The sequence below is a fragment of the Suricata suricatta genome, chromosome 11 (genome assembly GCF_006229205.1).
Source record: "Suricata suricatta isolate VVHF042 chromosome 11, meerkat_22Aug2017_6uvM2_HiC, whole genome shotgun sequence".
In the NCBI taxonomy this organism is placed as follows: Eukaryota; Metazoa; Chordata; class Mammalia; order Carnivora; family Herpestidae; genus Suricata; species Suricata suricatta.
The window spans coordinates 78,942,051-78,967,613 of NC_043710.1; the positions used below are offsets into that span (position 1 = coordinate 78,942,051).

The following is a 25,563-nucleotide window of genomic DNA, read 5'->3' on the forward strand; positions in this document are numbered from 1 at the left end:
CCCCCCCCCCCCCCCCCGGTATCTTTTTGTCATTTATTTTTCGTTTAATTCCACTGTGGCCTGAGAACAGACATTTTATTATTTCTGTTCTTTTAAATTTGCTATGGTGTTTTTTATGGCCAGAATGTGGTGTGTCATGAAGAAGAAAGTTTACATGTAAGCTTGAGAAGAATGTAATTTGCTGTTGTTGAATGAAATGGTCTATAGATGTCTATTATGTCCACTGTACTGATGCTGTAGAGTTTAACTCTGTTCTCACTGATTTTTCTCCTTGTTGGATCTGTCCATTTCTAACATGTAAGTATTGAAGTCTCTAAATATGATGGTGGATTCATCTCTTTTCCTTGAAGTTCTATCAGTATTTGCCTCTCATATTTTGATGCTCTGCTGTTAAATGCATACACATTAAGGATTGTTACGTCTTTTTGAAAAACTGACCTTTTTATCATTATGTAATGCCCCTCTGTATCCCTGATAATTTTCTTTGCTAAGAAGTCTGCCCTGTCTGAAATTAATATGGCTTCTTGTGCTGTGTTTTGATGAGTGTTAGCAGGTTAGATCTTTCTCTAATCATATACTTTTAATGTATATGTCTTTATATTTAAAATTGGCTTCTTATAGAGAACATATAATTGAGTCTTGTCTTTTTGATTCACTATGAAAATGTGTGGTTTAATCTATATATTTAGCACATTGATGCTCAAAGTGATTGTTGGTGTAGTTGGATTAATATCTGCCATATTTGTTATGTTCCATTTGTTGCCCGCCCCTTTGTTTTGTTCCTATGTGAGTGTTCTGCTCTTTTTCTGCCCTTTCTGGTTATGAGTATTTTATATGATTTTATTTTCTCTCCTTTCTTAGCCTATCAATTATACTTCCTTTAAACCTTAGTTTATAGTTGTTGCTCTAGAATTTTTTTATATGTTTATTTATTTTAAAGAGAGAGAGAGCACACACAAGCAGTGGAGGGGCAGAGAGAAGGAGAGACAGATCCCAGGTAGGCTCCATGCGATCAACACAGATCCCGATGTTGGGCTTGACTCACAAACTCTGAGATCATGACCTGAGCTGAGATCAAGAGTTGGTCTCAACCAACTGAACCACCCAGGCACCCCTGCTCTAGAATTTTCAATGTACATTTAAAGATGATCCAAATCTACTTTCAAATATGCTGTACAGCTTCATGGGTAATGCAAATACTTTATAATAACAAAATACTACTAATTCCACCCTTGTATCCATTATACCATTAATGTCCTTCATTTTGCTTATACATAAGCAAATATATAAATAAACATAGAGAATTGAATACATTTTTATGTTATTTTATGTTAGTTCAGTTAAGAATAAGAAAAAACAAAATTTTATTTTATCTTCAAGGGATACTCTTTCTTTCTTTGTGTAGATCCCAGTTTCTCATTATAACCTTTTCCTTCTCCCTAAAGAACTTCTTTTAACATTTCTTACAAGATGTGTCCTCAGTTGTTGTTAGTGTGGCAAAGTCTTTATTTTGCCTGGATTTTAGGAGAATTTCATAGGATATAGAAAACTAGATTGGTCAGGATATTATTCCCCTGTACTTAAATATTTCATTCTACTCTTTTATTTTGCTTACATACTTCTTGAGTAGAAGCTGGTTGAAATTCCCATCTCTGCTTCTGTGTAGATAAGATGTTTTTTCCCTTGGGTTTCTTTCAAGATTTTTTCTTTACCTTTGATTTTCTGCAGCTAGAATGTGTTATGTGTAACACATTGTGTGGTGTAGATATAGCTTTTTTGGCTACTTCATCTACTTTGTTCTGAACTTTCCAGATCTGTGGTTTGGTATCTGATATTAATTTGGGAAAATTCTCAGTCATTATGGCTTCAGCTATTGCTTATTTCTTCTGTTTTTTCCTTTTGTCCTTGTCCCACAGTTCTTGAATATTCTGGGTTTTGTTTGTTTTATCTAAGCTTTTTTTTTAATACTTTCTGCTTTTCAATTTTGGAAGTTTCTATTGACAAACATGTAAGCTTTGCTCAGCCATGTCCAGTTTACTAATGAGCCTTTCAAAGACATTCTTCATTTCTTCAACAGTGGTTTTTTTTTTTTTTATCTCAAACATTTGTCATTCCTTCTTAGAATTTCCATCACCATTTACATTGCTCATCTGTTCTTGCATGTTATCTACTTTCTCCTTTTGAGCTCTTAGCATATTAATTGGAGTTTTAAGAAATGTTTGGTCTAATGAATGCTAACATTTCTGCCATATCTGCCTTTGATTCTGATACTTGCTTTGCCCATTCAAACTCTTACTTATTTTGTTTTTTTGTATGTCTCACTTCTTTTTCTGTATGGCCCGGCATGATGCACTTGGTAAAAGGATCTAAGCCTCAGTAATGTTCATAGTGAGGTGTAAAGAAAAGGGGAAGCATTCTGTAGTCCTATGGTTGGTGAGCCTGTGCCCCTGGACTGTGAAATTCACCAGGGCTTCTCAGCACTCCTTTCTTCTCTGCTTTACATGAGACAGGATGGTGAGAGGAGGCTGGAATGGGGCATTTGCCTGCCCAGCTCTGTTAGGTTCATCTTTAAAACACTAATATGTAGGCACTGGTAAAATAGTTTCTCCCAAGAAGAACAGAATGCTCTGGCATGTTTTTAAATGGTTATTTCTCTCTACTGCAGGCACCAGGAGGGGATTTTTCTCTATTTTTTACTGGGATAATTTCCTTGAGCCCTTGCACGTAAAACTAATAATATTGTGTGGAGGTGGGGAAAACTATATGAGTAGGTCCCTTGGAGTTTTACCTCTCAGATTTGTCCATAGTGAACTCCAGCAGCTCTCTAATTACAGTTCGTGTTTTTCTACCCAGGGACAGATTTCCACGGGGATTTCTGCTTCAGTAAATTACAATTCTCTGTATCTGCCTAGTTGGCTCTCTGAATTTTAGGGCAGTGGTTTGCCCTATGACTTACTACTTTGATGATTCTAAGAAGACTTATTTATCTTTCAGTTTGTTCACCGTTTTTTTTAAATTTTTATTTTTATTTTATTTGAGAGAGAGAGACAGAGACAGCATGAGTGGGGAAGGGGCTGAGAGAGAGCATGAGACACAGAATATGAGGCGGACTCCAGGCTCTGAGCGGTCAGCACAGAGCCTAATATGGGGCTCGAACTCACAAGCAGTGAGATCATGACCTGAGCTGAAGTCGGGCACTCAACTGACTGAGCCACCCAGGGGTCCCAGTTTGTTCATCTTTTTACTTCTTAGGACAGGCCAGCAGCAACTAAGCTTCTTCCACCCAGGACCAGAAACCAGAACTCCTATTATTTTCTTAATCTCTCCTGTACCGCCCCCTCCACCTTTTATTTTGGATAAAGGAGACAGGATTTAAAATTGAGTACTGTAGTTTGAGCCTTCAGGCTTCTTCAGACCACATTTTACTGTGCAAATAGCATGGGCTTTGGAACTAGACAGTTGAGCTTGGTTATCCACCCATTCATTATAAACTCTGTGATCTCATCCTGATTGCTTTTCTTCTGCGATGTTTTCATGTTTATAAAAAGAGGATACTTCCTCTTCCCTTGTAGTGTTTGCATATGGAGCTCTGTTGCAAACTACAACTTGGTAGTCACTTAAAGAAATATTGGTTTCAGTTGAGCATCTGGCTCTTGGTTTCGGCTTAGGCCATGATCTCATGGTTCCCGGGATTGAGCCAATGTGGGGCTCTGCACTGTCAGCGCTGCTTGAGATTCTCTCTCTTTCTCTCTCTCTCCCCCTTTTCCTCTCTGTCTCAAAATAAATAAATAAACAAAAATTTTCTAAATATACAAAGATTGATCCTTCTTTCAGTTTTCTTCTCAGCCTTGGTCAATCTGAGTAGCAGTACCACCTACAAAATGGATTTTTAATAAAAGCACAAAATAATGAAGTCACAAAAAACTAATTTGTGAGCAAGTTGTCAGAATGCCCATAGAAAACGTCCTCTTCCCTGTATTCTAATTTCTATCACCTTTTTAGTTCCCTTCTAACATTTATCTTTCTATACCTTTTTCTATATATTCTATATATTCTCACTCATATTTCTCTGTATCCTCTCCCATTTTTAGACTGAATTTAATTTTTATTGAAGTTACACAAAGTTTTTAAAAACTTAATGTACAAATACTTATAAGGTATAAAATAAATCAACTGCCTTTCTTTCCCATCTCTGCTCTAATATTCTGTTCCCTCAAATCAGCCACTTTTCTTTAAACTACTGTTTTACATTAATTTCCATTTTCCTAAATAATATGCTCACTCATATATTTTGCTTCAATTTTAATTAGTTTACCTACAGTGGAACATGGATATTATCCACAACAACCACTGCTATTCCATATACATATTTCTGCTCTTGTCATCCACCAGATATATCGTCATATTTTTAAAAACAGTGATCAGTGTTTACATAATAATGGAATTATTGTTCATAGGTAAGCCCTACCAACATCTATGGTTACAATTCCTTTTTTGTGTTTTTTGTTTTTCCTAGAGTTAATAATTGCTTTGCTTGTAAAATCAGGATAAAACTTTCTGTTCTCAAATGCACAAATGTAGTTACAGAACATATCTTGAACACATCAGAACCTTTGTTTTATTCATTTTTTTTTAAACATTCCTACTGGACCTCCCATCTTCACTGTTTGCTTTCATAGGTTTACTACTCCATCTATTGTCATGAAAGTTCATATATAAACTAGATCCTGTGTTTTGGTTTTGGTTTATTCCTTCATTTTAGTAGAACACATCCTTCAGTATCTTTCTGAGAAATGGTACTTGGATAAAATTTTTGAATATGTTTGTAAATATTTTTATTCTTCCTTTAAATCTAGATTGCCAATTTTACTAGATATATAAATCTAAATTGAAATTATTTATTCCTCAGAGTTTTAAATGCTTTGCACTTTTGGTTTCATTATTGTTCTGACTTCAGATACTTTTTATTTGACCTCTGTGTTCACGTTTTCATTTTCATCCATGGTTTGTAATAATTCATGATGTTTTGTCTTATGAGTATTTTCTCATTAAGTGTTCTTTGTACACATTTGTCACAGAAAATTTTAACATGGAAACATTTTTCTCAATTCTGAAAAATTTCATGTGTTGTTTTTTAGATAAGTTCCTCTCTATACTTTCTCTTTCATTGTTCATTTAGGCAGATGGTCGGTTTCCTGATTAACTCCTAATTTTCTTTATTCATCTTTTGTTCTTTAGTTCACAGCCCTCACTTGTTCTATGGATTAATCATGCTTCATTTTCATTTTCCTCCTTACCCAGCAACCATTCTTAGGGGTTTAATATGCATATTTTTGTTCTGTGTTCTTGTAAAATTGTTACCATTTTGTATGCATGACTTTTTAATTTACATAAATGACTTAGTGTTACCTGTCTGTTTTGCGTTTTTTAACTCAGAATTATGTTTTAAGATCTCCCAACATTTAATCTTTCCTTCTAACTTCCACCTGGCACTCCATGGTATACATCAAATTCATTTTTGGTGCATTAATGAATACACTGGATACTTCCTGTCCCTACAGATGCATGTGCTCATTCATGTTTTCCTAATGGACTTTTCTGTGTGAATCCTTTTGGGATTTATACCCAGAAGCTGGTTCTTAGCGCCACATTAGTGCAACATCTCTAGAGAGGCTGTACTATTCCACCAGTAATATATAAAGGCTCCTGTATCTCCACATGCACTCAACATGTAGCATTATTCAGCTTTCCTACTCTTGCCAAATCTGATATAATATGAGACCCCAATATTTTACTTTGCTTTTTTCTTAATTACTAATGAGTTTTAACAACTCTTCAAATGCTTATTACCCTTTGGACTTTCCTCTTCTGTGTCTTATACCTTTATATCTTTCATATCTATTTCTATTTGTTTTTTTAACTATTCTAGTTTGTAGAAGTTCTTCATAAGGGCTTGGTCCTTATGAATCTGATCATGTGGTGGTGGTATTGGTGAGGTAATGGGAAATGATGGAGATGTGGTGAATTATAGTGGTAAAGCTACCCAGAAAGGAGACCTTTTAAATGTCTATATTTCAGCAGATTAAGGAGGAAGGACTTGGTGGGCAGTGGTTCAGGAGACTGGGAATGGTTGGGTGCAGTCATCAGAGGAGGGACATTGCTATGTAAGCTATACTAACATTCTCAACAATCTGAGTTTCTGGATACCAGAATCTCTTGGGCCTTCGGAAACGCCCACCCAGCACGTGTTTAGAATAGCCTCACATCTGACACTTCTAGGACTGAGAACTGGTGATGTCACCCTGAGCTGCCATTCTAATCAGTGAGGTAATCCCATCTTCAGAGGAAGAAACCTACCCAGGACTGGTAGTCAGAGCGATAACTTATCCTCTCAGTGCTTAGCACAGTGCTAGTTTAAAAGAATTCCACACATTTTTGAAATAGAAGTTCAGCTATTGGTATTTATTATTCTTCATATTACTTATTCTACTGCTATGGATTCACTTGAAGGATTTTTTTCAAAATATACACAAACTGCTCATTAGCTAATTGGATATACTAACATGTTGACATAAATAGTTGCATGGAGAATTTCACAGTATCTTGGATGGTAATTATAACATTGAAATTCTCTTCAAATCTGATGTAGAAATCTTAAATATGTGTTCCATTCTGAAAAAGAAATATAGAAAGTAATGTCACTTTTTAAAATTAATTTATATCATGGGAAATTAAAATAAAGGTTCTTGACAGTTGTTTAAACAAAACTAGGTAATGGTCTTCTATAGAAAAAAATACAGTTAGATAACATTTTGAGAATTTCTAGTTGTCATTTTCTAGATGTTGTGGTAGAGTCTTCATCTTTGGTACCCCCTTGTGGTCAGTGAAAGGAATTAGTTTGGACTTCTTTTAACAATTATGTATAATTTCATGTGTTTTATCTGCATGGTAGACCTACAGTTTTTATAAATATTTGCCTACTTTTTCTTTGCTATATACATATTGGGGTGAAATTGACACTTGGAATTTTCATCCCATTCCTTACTTTACTGTGTAAAGTGAAGGTGTGGCGCAACCCTGCCAGGTTATAGAATGTGATCACTGTGCTCACAGTAAATGTGGTATCATTTGGAAAACAGATGGGTTGCAGACCCAGAACTTGTCTTATACTTTTGTCGGCTAAAATTAGGTTTGGGGACTAATTTGCCATTTTTGATGATGTATTTTAAATTTTATAATACATATACACACATACATACTAACACATCACACATATATACATACATTTTTGTGACTTCATTTTATTTTATTTAAAAAGTTTTATTATTTTGTTATTAGACTTTATTTTAAGTGATTGCCTAGTTCAAATGCACTTAACTGTATTTACAGGAAACGTGACCGTGTAATGTAGCTTCCTTTTTTCAAATCATGCTGTGACAATAAGAAGACAGGAATCATGTGCAGCATTTTGTAAAGAGTCATAGGTTATTTTTCCCTTCCCTCTGCAGCATTTGTTTCAGGGCAGATTCTTAGCCTGATATCTATATAACATGTAAATAAAAGATAAGAGATAGCTGTATAGTGTTAAGTTACTAACTCCAAATGGGACTTGGTTTATATGAGGAGTACATCATGGCTTTTGGAACAGATGTGAATTTCAAGGAGAAATGCTCTTTGTTTACAAGAAAATACTTCCCTACATTATAGTTGTCCTTCATGTGGCCTCCTCAGTTCTTTAATTTTATGCTAGATCTGAGTGTGTTTTTGTCTACATCATTGGAACCTTTGAGTAGATCTGTTGCTGGCCTGGTTGAGTGAAGCACTATGATTTGAATAAGAGTCTAGGAAGTGCTCTGGGAATGAGTTTTATATTGCCAGGAATGCTGACATGTTGGCACCGAATTGTTTCCAAAAATGCCGTCAAACACTGATTGCAAACAAAGATACTAGTGTTGTCACCACAGCTGTGTTCTCTTCGCCTTTACCCAGATTCTTCTATGCACAGCAAGAAATTTTAAGTCCCCTAAGATGAAATTGAGTCAGTACTGTGTGATATACTGTAATGTGACTGGTTGCCCCCGGTGTTTATGCACTTTGGGATTGAGTTCAGCTATTAAGCCACTTGTGTAGAATTGTCCCTGTTATCATGGATATTGTTTTGTTTTGTTTAAAACAAATGGAATCTCGGTGAGGGGCTATGGTGCCCAGTGTTATAAGAGGAAGAATTTCCCTTGTTCATTAAGTATTTATTGAACTCTCTCTCAAGTATTCAGTTTTAAAAAGATGATAAATTTCTGCTACAGTGACGAACATGAACACTATAAGAAACTCATATATAAAGCTCTGAACATTCAAAAGAGAGGGAGAGCTGATGGAAGGGACATATGAATAAGGCCTATTTGAGTTGGATGCTAAAAGTGGATATAACTTGAATATATGGAAATTAGAAGAAATGAGCATTTTGTTAGAGGATAGATGGCCTGCAGAGAAAAAAGCAAAGGAGATCAAAAGTGTTAGTGAGAGAGCCTTTTCAAAAGGTTGGTTGGGTAGGTCAGGTATAGGCATGAAAAGCTAGATTAAAAAGTAAGCTCCATCATCCCCCTTCCCCATAGAGAGGGGCACTTGTGGGGAAGAGCACTGGGTGTTATATGGAAACTAACTTGGTAATAAACTATAGTTAAAAAAAAAGTAAGCTCCACTGAGCAAACCATGAAGTGTTCACCCAGGTGTCTTGTTGCAGCAGTAAGAGACGACAAGCTTGTTCCAGCCTGAGCCTCGGGCTTCTCTGCCTCCCTCTGGGTTTTCTGTTCCACACTCTGTAATATGAGTTTCTCAGTAGACCTGTTGTTTGGATGTGAATACCACTCCTTATTTTTTAATGTGTTTCTCTGACCACATTTTCTCCTTATGTAATAAAAATCCTTTGAAGATTTTGACTTTTCTCATTTATAGGTCTAATAGTTTAATTTACAAACATATTAGTACTTCTTAAATGGCCCAGAGTGACTTGAACTTTTACAGTGCTCTTCTCATTCAGTGTAATTTTGTCAGTTAACTTTCTAGAGTTCCATATTTGGAACTAGATCATGATGAGTTAAAATGTCATAGGTGGCAGTAGATCAAAAAAATTGCCTGGATCTATCTGAATCTGACAACTTCAGATAATGGGACAGACAGGCCAGAGGCCTACCTGTCTTCTCCCTTTCTTCTTTCCCCTCTCCTCCTCCTATCTATCCATACATCTATCCACGTATTAAAACATTTTTTCTATTGATGTTTAGTTGACACACAATGTTACATTGGTTTCAGGTGTGCAATATAGAGAATTGACAGTCTATACATCATGCTGTCCTCACCACAAGTGTAGGTACTATCTGTCACCGTACAACACCATTGACTGTATTCCCTATGCTGTACCTTCCATCCCTGTGACTTGATTTATTCCATAACTAGAATCCTGTGATCTTCTACTTCAACCAAATATGGCATGCTTCACAAATTTGCTTATCATTCTTGCACACAGCCATGCAAATCTTCTCTGTATTGTTCCAATTTTAGTCTATGTGCTACTGAAACAAGCATATATCCATCTATTATTTTTTATTAACCTCTTCCAAACACATAAGCAAATAAAGAGGTAAAATATGATGCATCATAATCAGAGAGCTTGTTAAAAATTATAGTTCCTAAATCTCTGGATGGAGGACGTAAGAATCTGCATTTTTCATAGACTTAAAAATACTTGACTCTCATTAAAATGGTCCAGACATTGTACTTCCAGTAACACTGAAATAAAAGCAAAGAAGAGTACTTCTTTGGTGAACAAAATTTATTCGTATAATTACATAGTATTTATTTCGTAAGGACTCATAAATAAAAAAAACTTTCCTGGTGAATAACATACTTATAGTTGGAGAACATTATATGCCCAGGCATGTCTTTCTCTTTTAGGATTTTATTCCATTTGCATTTCTATAAGAATGTGCCACCAGCTGAAAGGTATAGATTTCCCCGCCACTTCCGTTATAAAATAATGCAATTTTAGGAATAGCCAAAGGTCAACTATTAGAGTTATGTTGAGTGTATGATAAAGATGTTGCTTATCTTTTTGGTTTGACTTTGAACCATCTTAATTATTTCATGCTACCAGCTTTTAGAAGTTTGTTTTTCCCTCTTTCCCCCCATCAAGAATGTTTTGAAATATCAGGTATCTTTTTGTAGCTGGGAAATAATGATTCCTTAAGAGTCTATGTGGACAGTTCTCTAAACTGGTTATATGTTAACTCATCAAAATCACCAAAAAGCCTAAATGAGACACTATCCATTGGTCCTATATCACACTTGCTAGATCAGAATCTCCTGTTGAGAATCAATTATGAAGTTCTCAAAGGGATTCTACTGTAGCCATCCTGGCTACCTTCATACTATAGTTCTATGAACTTCTTTGAGAATATTTGAATACATAGTCAAATGACTTGTTTCACATCCTTCCTACTCCATCAAGTTTTGTACATGGTTGGAGCTCATGAAATCTTGATTAAATACTTATATTGGACATTTGGTGGTGATGGTAAAAAAATGAAAATTTTAGTTTCTAATTAGAATGTTTTGTTTTATTGTTATCTACTAGGATGGAAAGAAGAAGTTTGATAAGGAGAGTGAAAAGTACTATTCTATTCTTGAGAAACATTTAAATTTGTCTGCAAAGAAAAAGGAATCTCATTTGCAAGAGGTAAGCTTTTCCAATTGAAATGTAAAAAGGACATCAGCATTAAGTTATGTGAAGTGCAAATTTCCAAAGGTGGTAGTATCTCAAAATATGCTGCTCTTTTTAAAAAGTGTTTGTTTATTTATTTTGAGAGAGAGAGAGAGAGAGAGAGAGAGAGAGAGAGAGGCCCTGGTCCCCACACATGAGCAGAGAGAGGGGCCGGGAGAGTGTCAAGCAAGCTCCTTGCTAATAGCGCCCCCCCACCAGTCCTTGACCATGAAGGGGCTTGATCTCAGGAACCATGAAGTCATGACCTGAGCCAAAAGCAAGAGTGGGAAGCTTAACTGACTGAGCCACCCAGGCACCTCCAAATACTCTTTAATAATGATGAGAAGGAATAAAAAAAGACTTTTTCTTATTGGACATTTTTTCAATGTCAATACCTACCAAATTCATGGAATAGCTTTTTTTTATATCTGTTTTCCACAATTACACATTTTAAAATCTCTATTTTTTATCAATTTTCTTTTAAAAATGAGTCAACAGAATATTGTACTAACATCTATGCATGGAAGCAGTCTATTTCTTCCTTTTTTTTCTGGAATATTTACTATCATTGGTAGTTTTTAACTATAATTAATAAAATCAAATAGTCCTTTTACTAACGCATAAAATAGTTCCAGTTCCAGTGATGAGATATGTTTAAAAACAAAAATTGGGCCTTCTTGGCATTACCTAATATCTTAGCAACAATACAATCTTGAAGCATGGCTGACACTGAACCATGGGAGTTGTTGAGCTGGTTCACCTGCAGCTCCTTACTGCCCTCCAGCCCTTTGCAAGGAACCTTGTGCTGTGCTGAGTCTCCTCCAGTCTCTTCGTTCTCTTCTGTCTGTGCTGCTAGGTATCTCAGTCAAGAACCTTTTTCAAGTGCCTCCTCTTAATCTTTATAGCAAAGCCACCTACCTTGAATTGCTTATCAAACTTGGCTCTTTACTCTCCTTATTCCTTCTCTTGTTTGCCTTACTTCCACGTTTACCAACAAGGCATATTTGTTAAGTTGGAGTTTGGATGCAGTGAACCGGAGTCAAAAGGCATGGTAGGGTTATATTTATTTCCTTTTTGGTTTTTGCTAGTCTTCTATGTTCTCATTAGTGAACTGAATCTCTTCATTTTAAAATGTTTTTTAAAAAGTTTAATATTGGTAATTTTTGTTAGACCTGTATTCATTGTAACATATATTGTTATTAACACCTATTATTAAAGTAGAGTATGTTTATATACATTATGTGCTTAGGGAAAGATTTTCTGACTAAATCGAAATGGAGAAAAATCTATCGTTAAGAAAAATAATATTTTTAATTTTGCTGGACATATCTAATCTTATAAAATACTATGTTGTTACTTAATATTATGTTTATGTCTTCCAAACTTCTTAAATGCTCATGTACCTCTTTGATTATTACACTGCAAGAAACCTAGGAGAGAATTAGTGTGTAGATGTGGTCATGTAAAGGAAGGCTCTCCTTATTATCACCAGTCACCACTATCTGTCATGCCAACGGCTGTGGCCAGGTGCCATTTTAAACATATAGCCCTTCGAAATCAAGGGTACTTATTAGAATCTTTAAAGGATTATATGTTCTTAAGATTCAGATTCAGATTTAGACATTGTTTAAACCATAATGCAAGTACCAACTTTATTCAAATTCTAAAATTCTTTAGAGGGTATCCTTCAGTTTTCCCTGACAACCTAACTCTGTATTTAATATTTGCTTGTTAGTGGCACTCAGTCCCTCAGGTTATGGTAGAAAATTGTAGCTGCTCTGGTTCTGTATGTAGTTGGAGCCTGGGAAAACCTATAATATGATTAGTAGCATCCTGTACTTGCCCCATCACGAACACACACACACACACACACACACACACACACACACATTCTCGCACGCACACGCATGCAGACACATACTTCTTTTCCAGGAGCCATAACACACAACAGAACACAGTACACAAATTGTGCCAGAACAGCTTCTCAGAGCACGTAATAGACAAGGAATATGTGCATTGTTGTTTCTTCCCTCTGTCCTTCCAAGAATCAAGCCTGTTGAAGGGAGATGATGCCATACTTGCATTTCATTCTGTAACCTCTGTTCCTTTCCAGAGCAGCTCTGATACTTCTTTTAGCACCCAGCTTATTAAGTGGTTTTAAGAAATACCACTCTGTGCCTTCTCACCTGCACAGTTGACTCCTTGTTGATTAGTTAATGGAAAATAAGTGGTTGTTCATTTTCAGGACCAAATTAGGGATCAGCTTGTGTTGATAAAGCTACAAAGCCATCAATGAGACAGATTATTGGATTAAACAATTAGAAAGACTTGTTAAGATTATAGGCTTTATAGTAAATGAAAAGAAGTAATATTTGATATTTAATTGGATCCTTTATTTCTAAGTATAAAAGGAAGAGATCATAAAGGTAGTGTAGAGACACAAGAATGCCTAAAAATAATCTCATTTCAAAAGGTATTAAATCAAATGAAAAGTAAAGTTGTTAGGGAACTTGTACAACATATGACACAGAATTCCCATCTCTTATATATAAGTTGCATTTGCAAATCACGGCGAAAAAGTCTTCAGTGGAAAGATATGAGGTAAGAATTTGAAAAAGCAGAGAATGGAGGGGAATATGGCAGTGGAGTAGAAGGCCCCTAGGCTTTTCTCGTCCGGTGAATACAACTAGGTAACTACTAAATCATGCTGAATATCCCAGAAACTGACCTGAAGACTGGCAGAACAAACTCCACAACTAACGGTAGAGAAGAAGCCACAAAGAAGGTAGGAAGTGCAGAGACACAGTTTGGGAGAGAAATGGATCATGGCCATTGTGATGGGGAGAGAGCCATAATTGTGGAGAAGGGCGAGAGACAGACTAGCATGCTGTGGGGGAGAGCACAAGAAAAAGAAATCCCCATGGAAGTTGGCTTGGAAAGCAAGAATTTTATGAGTTGTGGCAACCAGCGGGGCTTAAACTCTGGAGTTCTAAGGTCGGGGAAAGCCTGGAAGCATTGGGACTGCTCTGAGAGTGAAGGCAGGGCAAACAGCCTATGGACATGCGTGTGGAAATAGCAATCTGAAGAGCACTTGGGGCATTCAGTGGTGAGGTGATTTGATCATCCCAGAGCACATCCAGAGAGGCAGCATTCATAGAAAGACTCTTCTAGGAACAAAGGAACCAACAAGTGCTATTTCCCTTCCCTGCCGCTCTGCATAAGTACAGGACCATCTGTGGGAACCACTACTGCACAGACACTACCTACCTTGCTTAAACCAAGTCCTGCCCCTGCCCCCTAACTCCATGCCCTTTCTACTCATGTTCACCTCAGTTCCAGAGTGGCAGGCCCCCATCCCCAGAAGACCAGCCCAAACTCCTGCTAACACTGCATCTCCAAATGCAGGAGTTTTGTGTAGCCTGTATCTGGTGGTGGTGGCAGTATGTCTCATTTCACAAGCAGATCAGAGCACACTAGTTAAAACATGCCATATTTAGGCCAGGGACCAAACACTGCCCACAACAGGCAAAGAGAGACTTTGCAGATGACTGGCCTGAAGGAACACAAGAGCAGACCACATGCAGCACACACTGGAGACACTCCCAGACAGGGGACACTGCAGTGTAGGTCACTACAGGACCTTTTCTTCATAAGGCCATTACCGTCAAGAATAGGAGATGTGCCTGACTAACACCAGCACAGAAACTTCAACAAAATGAGAAGACAGAGGAATTTGTCCCCAAAAGGCCAAAACCAGGCATCTAAATGAAACTGATCTAAGTAATATTGCTGATAAAAAATTTAAAGTAACGATCATAAAGATACTCAGTGAATTTGAGAATTTGAGTGGAAGCCATCAGTGAAACTCTTAACATAGAGATAAGGGATAACATAGTTAAGGATAAGCCCTTAACACAGAGATAAGGAACAATATTTGAGCAAGGGCCCAATGAATAAAATGAAAAACCCACTTGATAGAATGAACAGTAGGCTGGAAGAAGCAGAGGAATGAATTAATCACCTAGAATGCAGAGTAATGGAAAGTAATCAAGAGAATTATGCAGAATGAGAATAGACTAGGGAAATCAGTGACTCCATCAAACATAGTAACATTCATATTATAGAAGGCACAGAAGAAGAGAGAGAAAAGTGGGTAGATAATTTATTTGAAGAAAAAAAAGCTGAGGACTTCCCTAATCTGGTGAAGGAAGCACATATCTAGATCCAGGAGGCAAAGGAAACCTGCAACAAAATCAACAAAAACAGATCCACACCAAGATATACTATTTATCTGTCTATCTGTCTGTCTATCTATCTATCTATCTATCTATCTATCTATCTATCTATCTATCTATCTATCTATTAGAGCATGCAAGTATGCATGAGCAAGTAGGCAAGGGGCAGAGGGAAAGGGAGAGAGAGAATCTTAAACAGGCTCTATGTCCAGTGCAGAGTCTGATGTGGGACTTAGTCTCATAACTCTGAGATCAAGACCTAACCCAAAATCAAGAGTTGGACACTTAACTGACTAAGCCACCCATGCCTCCCACACCAAGACATGTTATAATTAAAATGGCAAATACAGTGATAATTTTTTTTAAGAAGTAAGCAAAAGACAGTTGCATACAAAGGAAACCCCCTTAAGGTTACTTGAGATTTTTCAACAGAAACTTTCCAATCCAGAAGGGAGTGGCATGATACACTTGCTGTGCTGAATGTGAAAAATGTGCAGCCAAGAATACTCTATCCAGTAAGGCTATAATTTAGAATAAGAGATCTAAAGAGTTTCTCAGACAAATAAAAGCTAAAGGAGTTCATGACCAATAAACCAGCCTTGCAAGAAATATTGAAAGGGATTCTTAGGGTGAAAGGAAAGACCATAAGTGGGAGTATGATGAAAGGAAACAAAAAAGCAATAAAAATGAATATTTTTGTCAAGTTTCAGTTATGGACTGACAAAATAAAAGGTTGTAAAATGTGACACCATATACCTAACACATGGGGAAAAGAGGAGTAAACAGTGAGTTCAAACTTAAATGATCATCATCTTAAAATAGACTGCCATATGCAGAACATGTTGTGTATAAGCCTAATGGTAACCACAAATCAAAACCACTAATATGCAAGGAATAGACAGAAAGAAATCCAAATATATCAATAAGGAAAACCAACAAACCATGAAAATGAGAAAGACAAAGGATCAGAAACCAACCATAAAACAGGTAACAAAATTGCAGTAAATACATATCTATAAACAATTACTTTGAATGTAAAATGGACTAAATGCTCCAGTTAGAAGACATAGTGTAACAGATTGGGTAAAAAAGCAAGGCCCATCTATATGCTGCCTATAAGAGACTCATTTTAGACCTAAGGATACCTGCAGTTGAAAGTGAGGGGATTGAGAAACATTTATCCTGCAAATGGATGTCAAAGAAAACTGAAGTACCAATACTTAATTTTTTAAAATGTTTCCTTTTTTTAAGTAGTTTATTGTCAAATTAGTTTCCATTTAACACCCAGTGCTCTTCCCCACAAGTGCCCTCCTCCATCACCACCACCTCTTTTCACCCCTCCCCCTTCAACCCTCGGTTCGTTTTCAGTATTCAATAGTCTCTCAAGTTTTGCGTCCCTCTCTCTCCCCAACACTCTTTTCCTCTTCCCCTCCATTAGGTTTCTCCTGGTCTCCTGTTAGACTTATAGTGCAAACATATGGTATCTGTCCTTCTCCGCCTGACTTATTTCACTTAGCATGACACCTTCGAGATCCATCCACTTTCCTACAAATGACCATATTTCATTCTTTCTCATTGCCATGTAGTACTCCATTGTGTATATATACACCACATCTTCTTGATCCACTCATCAGGTGATGGACATTTAGGCTCTTTCCATGTTTTGGCTATTGTTGACAGTGCTGCTATGAACATTGGGGTACATGTGCTTTTGGAGAGATGGAGACAGAATATGAGTGGAGGAAGAGACAGACAGAGAGGGAGACACAGAATCCAAAGCAGGCTCCAGACACTGAGCTGTCTACACAGAGCCCAATGCAGGGCTTGAACCCACAAATTGTGACATCATAACTTGAGCTGAAGTTAGACATTTAACCAACTGAGCCACCCAGGCACCCCTGAAGTACTTATATCAAAGTAAACTTTAAAACAAAGACTATAACAAGAGACAAAAAAGATATTATGTAATAAATAATAAAGAGGACAGTCCAGTAAGAAGATGGCAAATAGTTGTGCAACTAACCTGGGAACACCCAAATACATAAAGGAGTTAATAGCAAATACAAAGGAACTAATTGATGGTAAGACAATAATAGATGATTTTAATACCCTACTTACATCAATGGTGATACGATCGAAACAAAAAATCAACGAGGAAAGAATGGCTTTGAATGACACACTGCACCAGATGGATTTCCCAGATGCATTCAGAACATTTTATCCTATAACAGCAGAATACCCATTATTCTTTTTTTTTTCAAATTTTTATTTAATTCTACTTAGTTAACATACAGTGCAATATTGGTTTCAGGAGTAGAATTCAGTGATTCATTGATTACATACAACACCAGTGCTCATTACAAGTGCCCTCCTTAATACCCATCACCCTTCTAGCCCATCCCCTACTCACCTCCCTCCATCAAACCTATTTGTTCTCTAATTTTAATAATCTCTTATAGTTTGTTCTCTTGCTCTTCTTTTTGATGCCTTCCCATATGCTCATCTGTTTTCCTTAAATTCAACATATGAGTGAAATCATATGGTATTTGTCTTTCTCTGACTTATTTTGCTGTATGTAATACACTCTAACTTCATCCACATTGTTGCAAATGGCAAGATTTTATCCTTTTTGATGAAAGAGTAATATTCCATTGTGTATATATACCACATTCTCTTTTTTTCATTCACAGTCAGTGGACATTTGGGCTCACTTCATAGTTTGGCATAGTTTGGCTATTGTTGATAATTCTGGTATAAACATCAGGGTACATGTACCCCTTTTAATCAGTATTTTTGTGTCCTTTGGGTAAATACCTAGTTGTGCAGTTGCTGGGTTATAGGGTAGTTCTATTTTTAATTTTTTGAGGAACTTCTATACTGTTTTTCAAAGTGGCTGCACCAGTTTGCATTCCCACCAGCAGTGTAAGCAGGTTCCCCCCCCTCTTTTTTTCGTATTGTTTCCAACACCTTTTAACCATTCTGACAGGTATGAAGTGATAGCTCATTGTGGTTTTGATTTGTATTTCCCTGAAGATGAGTGATGTTGAGCATCTTTTCATGTGTCTGTTAGCCAGCCATCTGGGTGTCTTCTTTGGAAAAGTGTCTATTCATGTCTTCTGCCTATTTCTTAAGTGGATTATTTATATTTTGGGTATAGAGTTTGATGAATTCTTTATACATTTTAGATACTAACCCTTTATTTGGTATGTCATTTGCAAATATCTTTTCCCATTTCATAGGCTGCCTTTCAGTCTTATTGTTTCCTTTGCTGTGCAGTAGCTTTTTCTCTTGATGAAGTCTCAATAGTTCATTTTTGCTTTTGTTTCCCTTGCCCCTGGCGATGTGTCTGGTAAGAAGTTGCTCCAGCTAAGGTCAAAGAAGTTGCTGCCTATATTCTTCTCTACAGATTTTTTTTAAGTTTATTTATTTATGTTGAGAGACAGAGTGTGCATAAGTGGGGGAGGAGCAGAGAGAGGGAGAGAAAGAGAATCCCAAGCAGGCTCTGTTAGCAGAGGCTTGAACTCACAAACCATAAGAGTATGACCGGATATGAAGTCAGATACTTAACTAATTGAGCAACCCAGGTGCTTCTCCTCTACGATTTTGATGATTTCCTGTCTCACATTTAGGTCTTTCATCTATTTTGAATTTTTTGTATGAGTATAGTATAAGGATGTGGTCCAGTTTCATTCTGCATGTTGCTGTCTAGTTTTGCCAACATCAATTGTTAACGAGACTGTTTTTTTTCCATTAGATATTTTTTCCTGCTTTCTTGAGAATGAGTTGACTCTAGTTGTGGATCAATTTCTGGGTTTTCTGTTCTTTTCCATTGATCTGTGTGTCTGTTTTTATGCAAGTACCATACTGTCTTAATGACTGCAGCTTTGTAATATTGCTTAAAATCCAGAATTATGATGCCACTAGTTTTGTTTTTCATTTTCAGAATTGCTTTGGCTATATGAGGTCTTTTCTGGCTCCATACAGATTTTTTTAAATTGTTTATTCTAGTTTTGTGAAGAATGCTGATGGTATTTTGATAGAGATTGCTTTAAATGTGTAGATTGCTTTGGGTAGTGTAGACCTTTAAAAATATCTGCTCCTCCAATTCATGAGCATGGAATGCTTTTCCATTTCCATTTCTTTGTGTCCCCTCAATATTCTTCATAAGTCTTCTATAGTTTTCAGAGTACAGATCTTTTACCTCTTTAGTTAGGTTTATTCCTAGGTATCTTATAGTTTTTGGTGCAATTGTAAAAGAGGTTGATTCCTCTATTTCTTTTTCTGCTGCTCCATTATCAGTGTATAGAAGTGCAACAGATTGCTGCTCATTGATTTTTATATCCTGTGATTTTTCTGAATTCATATATTAGTTCTAACAATTTTTTGGTGGAGTCTTTTGGGTTTTCTACATAGAATATCAAGCTATGTGCAAGTAGTAAAAGTTTGACTTCCTTGCTGATTTCTTTTTATTGTGTTATTGCTGAGACTAAGACTTCTAGTACTAAGTTAAATTATAATGGCGAGAGTGGACGTCCTTAACTCATTCTTGACCATAGGGGAAAGGCTTTCACTTTTTCCCCATTGAGGATGATATTAGCTGTGGGTCTTTTGTATATGGCCTTTATGATGTTCCATCTGCCCTACTTTGTTGAGGGTTTTTCATAAAAAATGGATGCTGTATTTTGTCAAATGCTTTTTCTGCATCTTTTGAGCAGATCATAGGGTTCTTTTCCTTTCTTTTATTAATGTGGTGCATCACATTGGTTGATTTGTACATACTGAACCAGCTCTGCAGCCCAGGAATAAATCCCACTGGATAATGGTGAATAATTCCTTTAACGTATTGTTGTATTCAATTTGCTAGTATCTTGTTAAGAAGTTTTGCATCCATGTTCATTAAGGATATTGTCTTGTAATTCTCCTCTTTTAAAAAAAGTGGAGTCCTTGGTTTTGGATCAAGTAATGCTGGGCTTGTGGAATGAGTTTAGAAGTTTTCCTTCCATTTCTGTTTTTTTGGAACAGTTTGAGAAGAAGAATCAGCATCAAGTTTTCTGTAAATGTCTGGTAGAATTCCCCTGGGAACTCATCTAGCCCTGGACTGACTTTAGTTCATTGGGAGATTTTCGATAACCAATTCAGTTTCTTTGTTCGTTATGGGTCTATTCAAATAATTTATTTCTTCCTGTTTCCGTTTTGGTTGTTTGTATGTTTCTAGGAATTTATCCCTTTCTTCCAGATTGCCCAGTTTCCTGGCATATAATTTTTTATAGTATTCTCTTATAACTGCTTGTATTTCAGTGGTGTTGCTTGTGATTTCCTCCATTTCATTTGTGATTTTATTTATTTGGATCCTTTCTCTTTTCTTTCTGATAAGTCTGGCTAGGGGTTTATCAATTTTATTAATTATTTCAAAGAACTGGCTCCTAATTTCATTGATCTGTTCTACTATTTTTTAATGTATATTTTGTTTATTTTTGCTCTAGTATTTATTATTTCCCTTCTGCTGGCTTTAGGCTTTTGTTGTTCCTTTCCTAGCTCCTTTATGTGTAAGGTTAGGTTGTATATTTGAGATTTTTCTTGCTTCTTGAGGTAGGCATGTATTACAATAAACTTCCCTCTTAGGACAGCCTGTGCTGCATCCCAAAGGTTTTGGAGTGTTATGCTTTCATTTGTGTTTGCTTCCATGTACTTTCTTATTTAGTTTTTAATTTCCTAGTTAATAGGAAATTCTTTAATAGGATAATCTTCAAGTTCCATGTATTTGTGGTCTTTCCAAATCTTTTCTTGTTGTTGACTTAAAGTTTCATAGCATCATGGTCTGAAAACATGCTTATGTTCTGTCTTTTTGTACTTTTTGAGGGCTGATTTGCAACCTACATACATGATCTAGTCACAGGATGACCCATGTTCACTCAAAAAGAATAAGAATTCTCATGTGAGAATGTGTATTCTCATTCTTTAGGAGAGCACATAGAACAATTTCCAAAATAGATCACACACTGTACCTCAAAACAAGCCTTAACAAATTCGGGAGTATTGAAGTCATACCATGCATTTTTTTTCATGACAACACTTTGAAACTAGAAGCCAATCACTCAGAAAAATCTGGAAAGATTACACATGCTTAATGGTTAAGTAATATGCTACTAAATAATGAATGAGTCAACTAAGAAATCAATGAAGAATTTAAAAATTACAGGGAAACTAATGAAAGTGAAAACTTAACAATTCACAGCCTTTGGGATGCAACAACAGTGGTTCTAAGAGGGAAGTTTATAGCAATGCAGGCTGACCTCAAAAAGCAAGAAATATCTCAGATATATAAGCAATGGGAGCTGGTAATATATTACCTAACATTACAACTAAAGGAGCTAGTGATAGAACAACAGACAAAACCCAGAATCACCACAAGAAAGGAAATAATAAAGGTAAGTACAGAGGTAAATGATATAGAAATTAAAATAACACTAAAATGGATAAATGAAACGAGGAGCTTGTTCTTTAAAAAAAAAAATCAACAAAACTGATAAACTTCTAGCCAGATTTATCAAGAAAAAAAAAAAAGAGAAAGTACTCAAAAGAATCACCAATTAGAGGGAGAAAATAACAACTGACCCCATAGAAGTACAAATAATAGTAAGAGAATATTATGAAAAACTCTGTGCCAACAAATTAGGCAGCCTGGAAGAAAAATATAAAGCTTTAGAACTGTATAACCTACCAAAACTGATACAAGGAGAAACAGAAAATTTGAACAGATTGAAAATCAGCAAGCAAATTGAATCAATAATCAAAAAATTCCCCAAACCAAAAGTCAGTACCAGATGGCTTCACAGGCACATTCTACCAATCATTTAATGAAAGTTAATAGTAATGAAAGTATTTCAAAAAATAGAAGACAAGGAAAATTTCCGAATCCATTGTAGGAGGCAGGCACTACCCTGATAGCAAAATCATATAAAGACATCACACACAAAAAAGAGAAATGTAGGACAGTATCACTGATGAGCATAGATGTAAAAGTTCTCAAGAAAATACTGGCAAATAGATTCTAACAATACATTAAAAAATCATTCACCACAACCACATGCATTTATTTCTGTGATGGGAGGGTGGTTCAGTATTCACAGATCAATCAACATGATACATCATATCAATAAGAGAAGGGATAAGAATGATATGATCATCAATGGACACAGAAGAAACATCTGACAAAGTACAATATCCATTCATGGAAAAAACCTTCAACAAACTAGGTTTAGAGGGAACACACCTCAACATAATAAAGGCCACAAATTAAAAACCCACAGTGAAATCATTCTTAATGGGGAAAAATTGAGAGCGTTTCCTTTAAGATCAGGAATGAGACCAGTATGTATACTCTCAACCCTTTTATTCAGCATAGTACGGGCAGTCCTAGCTACAGCAGTCAGGCAACAAAAAGAAATAATAGGCACCCAAATTGGTAAGGAAGAAGCAAAATTTCATATTTACAAGTGACATGATACTCTATATTGAAAACGCAAGACTCCCACAGACAACTGCTGGCACTGATAAATGAACTGAGTAAAGTTGCAGGGAAGAAAATTAGTGTACAGCAACCTGTTGCATTTCTACAGAACAATAATGAAGAAGCAGAAAGAGGAATTAAGAAAATGTTGTGTCCCGCCCCGGCCAGCAGGGTGGAAAATCCTCGCGGGTTCTTTTCCTGAGGGAGGGAGAGAAAAACAGGGCAGGAGGGAGAGACGAAGAGAGTGAAGACAGCACACACCGTTTCCGATCAAGCCTCTGTCTCTTTTATTCTTCTTCTTCTCCCTCTTTTTCATTAAGAAAATAATTCCTCTTATATAGAACTTTGGGGTGGAGAACTGACCCGGATTGGTTACCAGGTAACAGAGTCAAATGAAATATCAAAAGAAGCGCCCAGGCTTGCCTCTGCAATGCTGGGGAGGGGGAGCTAGCGCTGAATAATCCAAAATGCGGTTTTGATCTTTTGTGCACCTTGGCCACTCTACATCTGGCCCAGCATGACCGACGCCAAAATTATTTTGATCAGGAAATGGCAATCTCCAGCCTCCAGATGCAAATCTTGTTACTGGTTCACTCCCCGGAGAGTGATAATCCTTGCCTGAGGCAGCCAGGAAACATGGCGGCTCCCGACAAGAAAACAGTCCCAGTCACAACTGCATCAAAAATAAAAACATACCTAGGAATAAACCTAACCAAAGAGTTGAAAGACCTATTCTCTGAAAACAAAAAACACTGATGAAAGAAATTTAAGATGATCAGAAAAAAGTGTAAAGGCATTCCATGCTGATGGATTGGAAAAATAAATGTTAAAATGTCTATACAACTCAAAGAAGTTTACATATTCAGTGCAATCCCTATCAATATACCAACAATATTTTTCACAGAACCAGAACAAATAACTCTAAAGTTTGTATGGAACCACAAAAGATCCTGAAGAGCTAATATAATCTTGAAAAAGGAAAGCAGGGGCACCTGGTTGGCTCAGTCAGTTAAGCGTCTGACTTCGGCTCAGGTCATGATCTCATTGTTTGTGGATTCGAGCCCCGTGTCAGGCTCTGTGCTGACAACTGTCTCAGAGCCTGGAGCCTGCTTCGGATTCTGTGTCTCCCTCTCTCTCTGACTCTCCCCTCCTTGTGCTGTCTCTCTCTGTCTCTCAAATATAAATTAAAAACATTTAAAAAATTTAAGAAAAAAAAGAAAAAGGAAAGCAAAGCTTAAAGCGAGGCATGACAATTCCAGACTTTAGTTTATACAACAAAGCTATGGTAATCAAAAAAGTATGGTACTAGCACAAAAATAGACTGATAAATGGGACAGAATAGAAAACCCAGAAATAAACCAACAACTATATGGTGAATAATCTTTGATAAAGGAGAAAAGAGTATCTAATTGGAAAAAGACCATCTCTTTTTAACAAATGGTACTAGGAAAACTGTACAACTATATGCAAAAAAGGAAACTAGACCACTTTTAAACCATACAAAAAATAAATTAAAAATGCATTAAAGACCTAAATGTGAGACTGAAACCATGAAAATTCTAGGAGAGAGCACAGCCAGTAATTACTTTGACATTGGCTATAGTAGCATTTTCTAGTTATGTCTCCTGAGACTAGGGAAACAGGAGCAAAATAAACTACTGAGACTAAATCAAAATAAAAAGTTTCTCAGGGCACCGAGTGGCTCAGGTGGTTAAGTGTCTGACTTTAGCTCAGGTCATGATCTCATGTTCATGGGTTCAAGCCCTGTGTCGGGCTCTGTGCTGACAGCTCAGAGCCTGGAGCCTGCTTCAGATTCTCTGCCTCATTCTCTATCTGCCCTCCCCTGCTCACATTCTGTCTCCTCCTCTCTGTCAAAAATAAACATTAAAAATAAAAAAATAAAAAGTTTCTTCACAGTAGCAGAAACAACAGAATTAAAAGACAACCTTCGGAATGGGAGAAGATGTTGGCAAATGACATAAATGACAACAAGTTAGCATTTAAAGTATATAAACAACTTCTAAAACTCAGCACCCCAAGAACAAATAATCCAGTTAAAAAGTAGACAGAAGACATAAACAGACATTTCTCCAAAGAAGACATATGGATTGACAACAGAAGCATGAAACGATACACATTATCACTTATCATCAAGGTTATGTAAGTCAAAAATATGTTACAGTATCACTTCAACCTTGTCAGAATGGCTGAAATTAAAAATACAAGAAATAACAGGTGTTGGCAAGGATGTGGAAGAAAAGGATCTCTCGTACTGTTTGTGGTAATGCAAACAGGTGTAACCACTGGGGAAACAGTGTGGAGATTCCTCAAAAAGTTAAAAATATAATTACCCTATGATCCAGTAATCAGGCAACTGGGATTTTACACACAGGATACAACAACACTAATTCAAAGGGATATATGCACCCTTGTGTATATTGCATCATTATATATGTTACCCAAGATATTGAAGCAGCCCAAGTGTCCATCAATTGAAGAACAGATGAAGAAGAAATGATGTATATATACATTAGAATACTATTCAGTCATAAAAATAAATGAAATCTTGGAGAGCTTTGGTGGCTTAGTTCGTTAGGTGTCCGAATCTTGATTTCACCTCACGTCATGATCTTGATATTCATGAGATGGAGCCCTATATCAGGCTCTGTGCTGACAGCAAGGAGCCTACCTAGGATTCTCTTTACTCTCTCTCTCTGCCCCTGTCCTGCACTCTCGCTCTCTCTGTCTCTCTCTCTCAAGAGACAAACAAACCAGAAAGAAATCTTGCCATTTGCACCGATGTGGATAGAGGTAGGGAGTATAATGCTAAATGAAATAAGTCAGTCAGAAAGAGACAAATACCATGATTTCACTCCTGTGTGGAATTTAAGATGTAAAAATATGTATGGAAATGTTGAAGGGCTATATTGTACACCTGAAACTAATATTATACTGTATGTTAACTGGTTGGAAATAAATAAAAACTTGAAAGAAAGAAAACAGAGAGCAAATGGCAAAGAGAGAGACAGAGACAGACAAACCAAGAAACAGATTCTTTTTTT

At 36.5% G+C, this 25,563-nt stretch overlaps 1 protein-coding gene and 1 non-coding gene across 2 annotated transcripts in view; one reads left to right on the top strand and one right to left on the bottom strand.

Moving 5' to 3' along the window:
* The window catches only part of ARHGAP42 (Rho GTPase activating protein 42), a 276,802-nt gene that overhangs the window by 175,171 nt on the left and 76,068 nt on the right, over positions 1 to 25,563 (top strand). Inside the window, exon 5 of the mRNA XM_029957571.1 lies at positions 10,631 to 10,732. Within this exon, the coding sequence (XP_029813431.1) occupies positions 10,631 to 10,732 (102 nt within the window). The remainder of the gene's footprint in view (positions 1 to 10,630; positions 10,733 to 25,563) is intronic.
* On the bottom strand, positions 9,477 to 9,582 carry LOC115272844. The gene has a single exon (XR_003900497.1). It is a non-coding gene; the product is annotated as a U6 spliceosomal RNA (small nuclear RNA).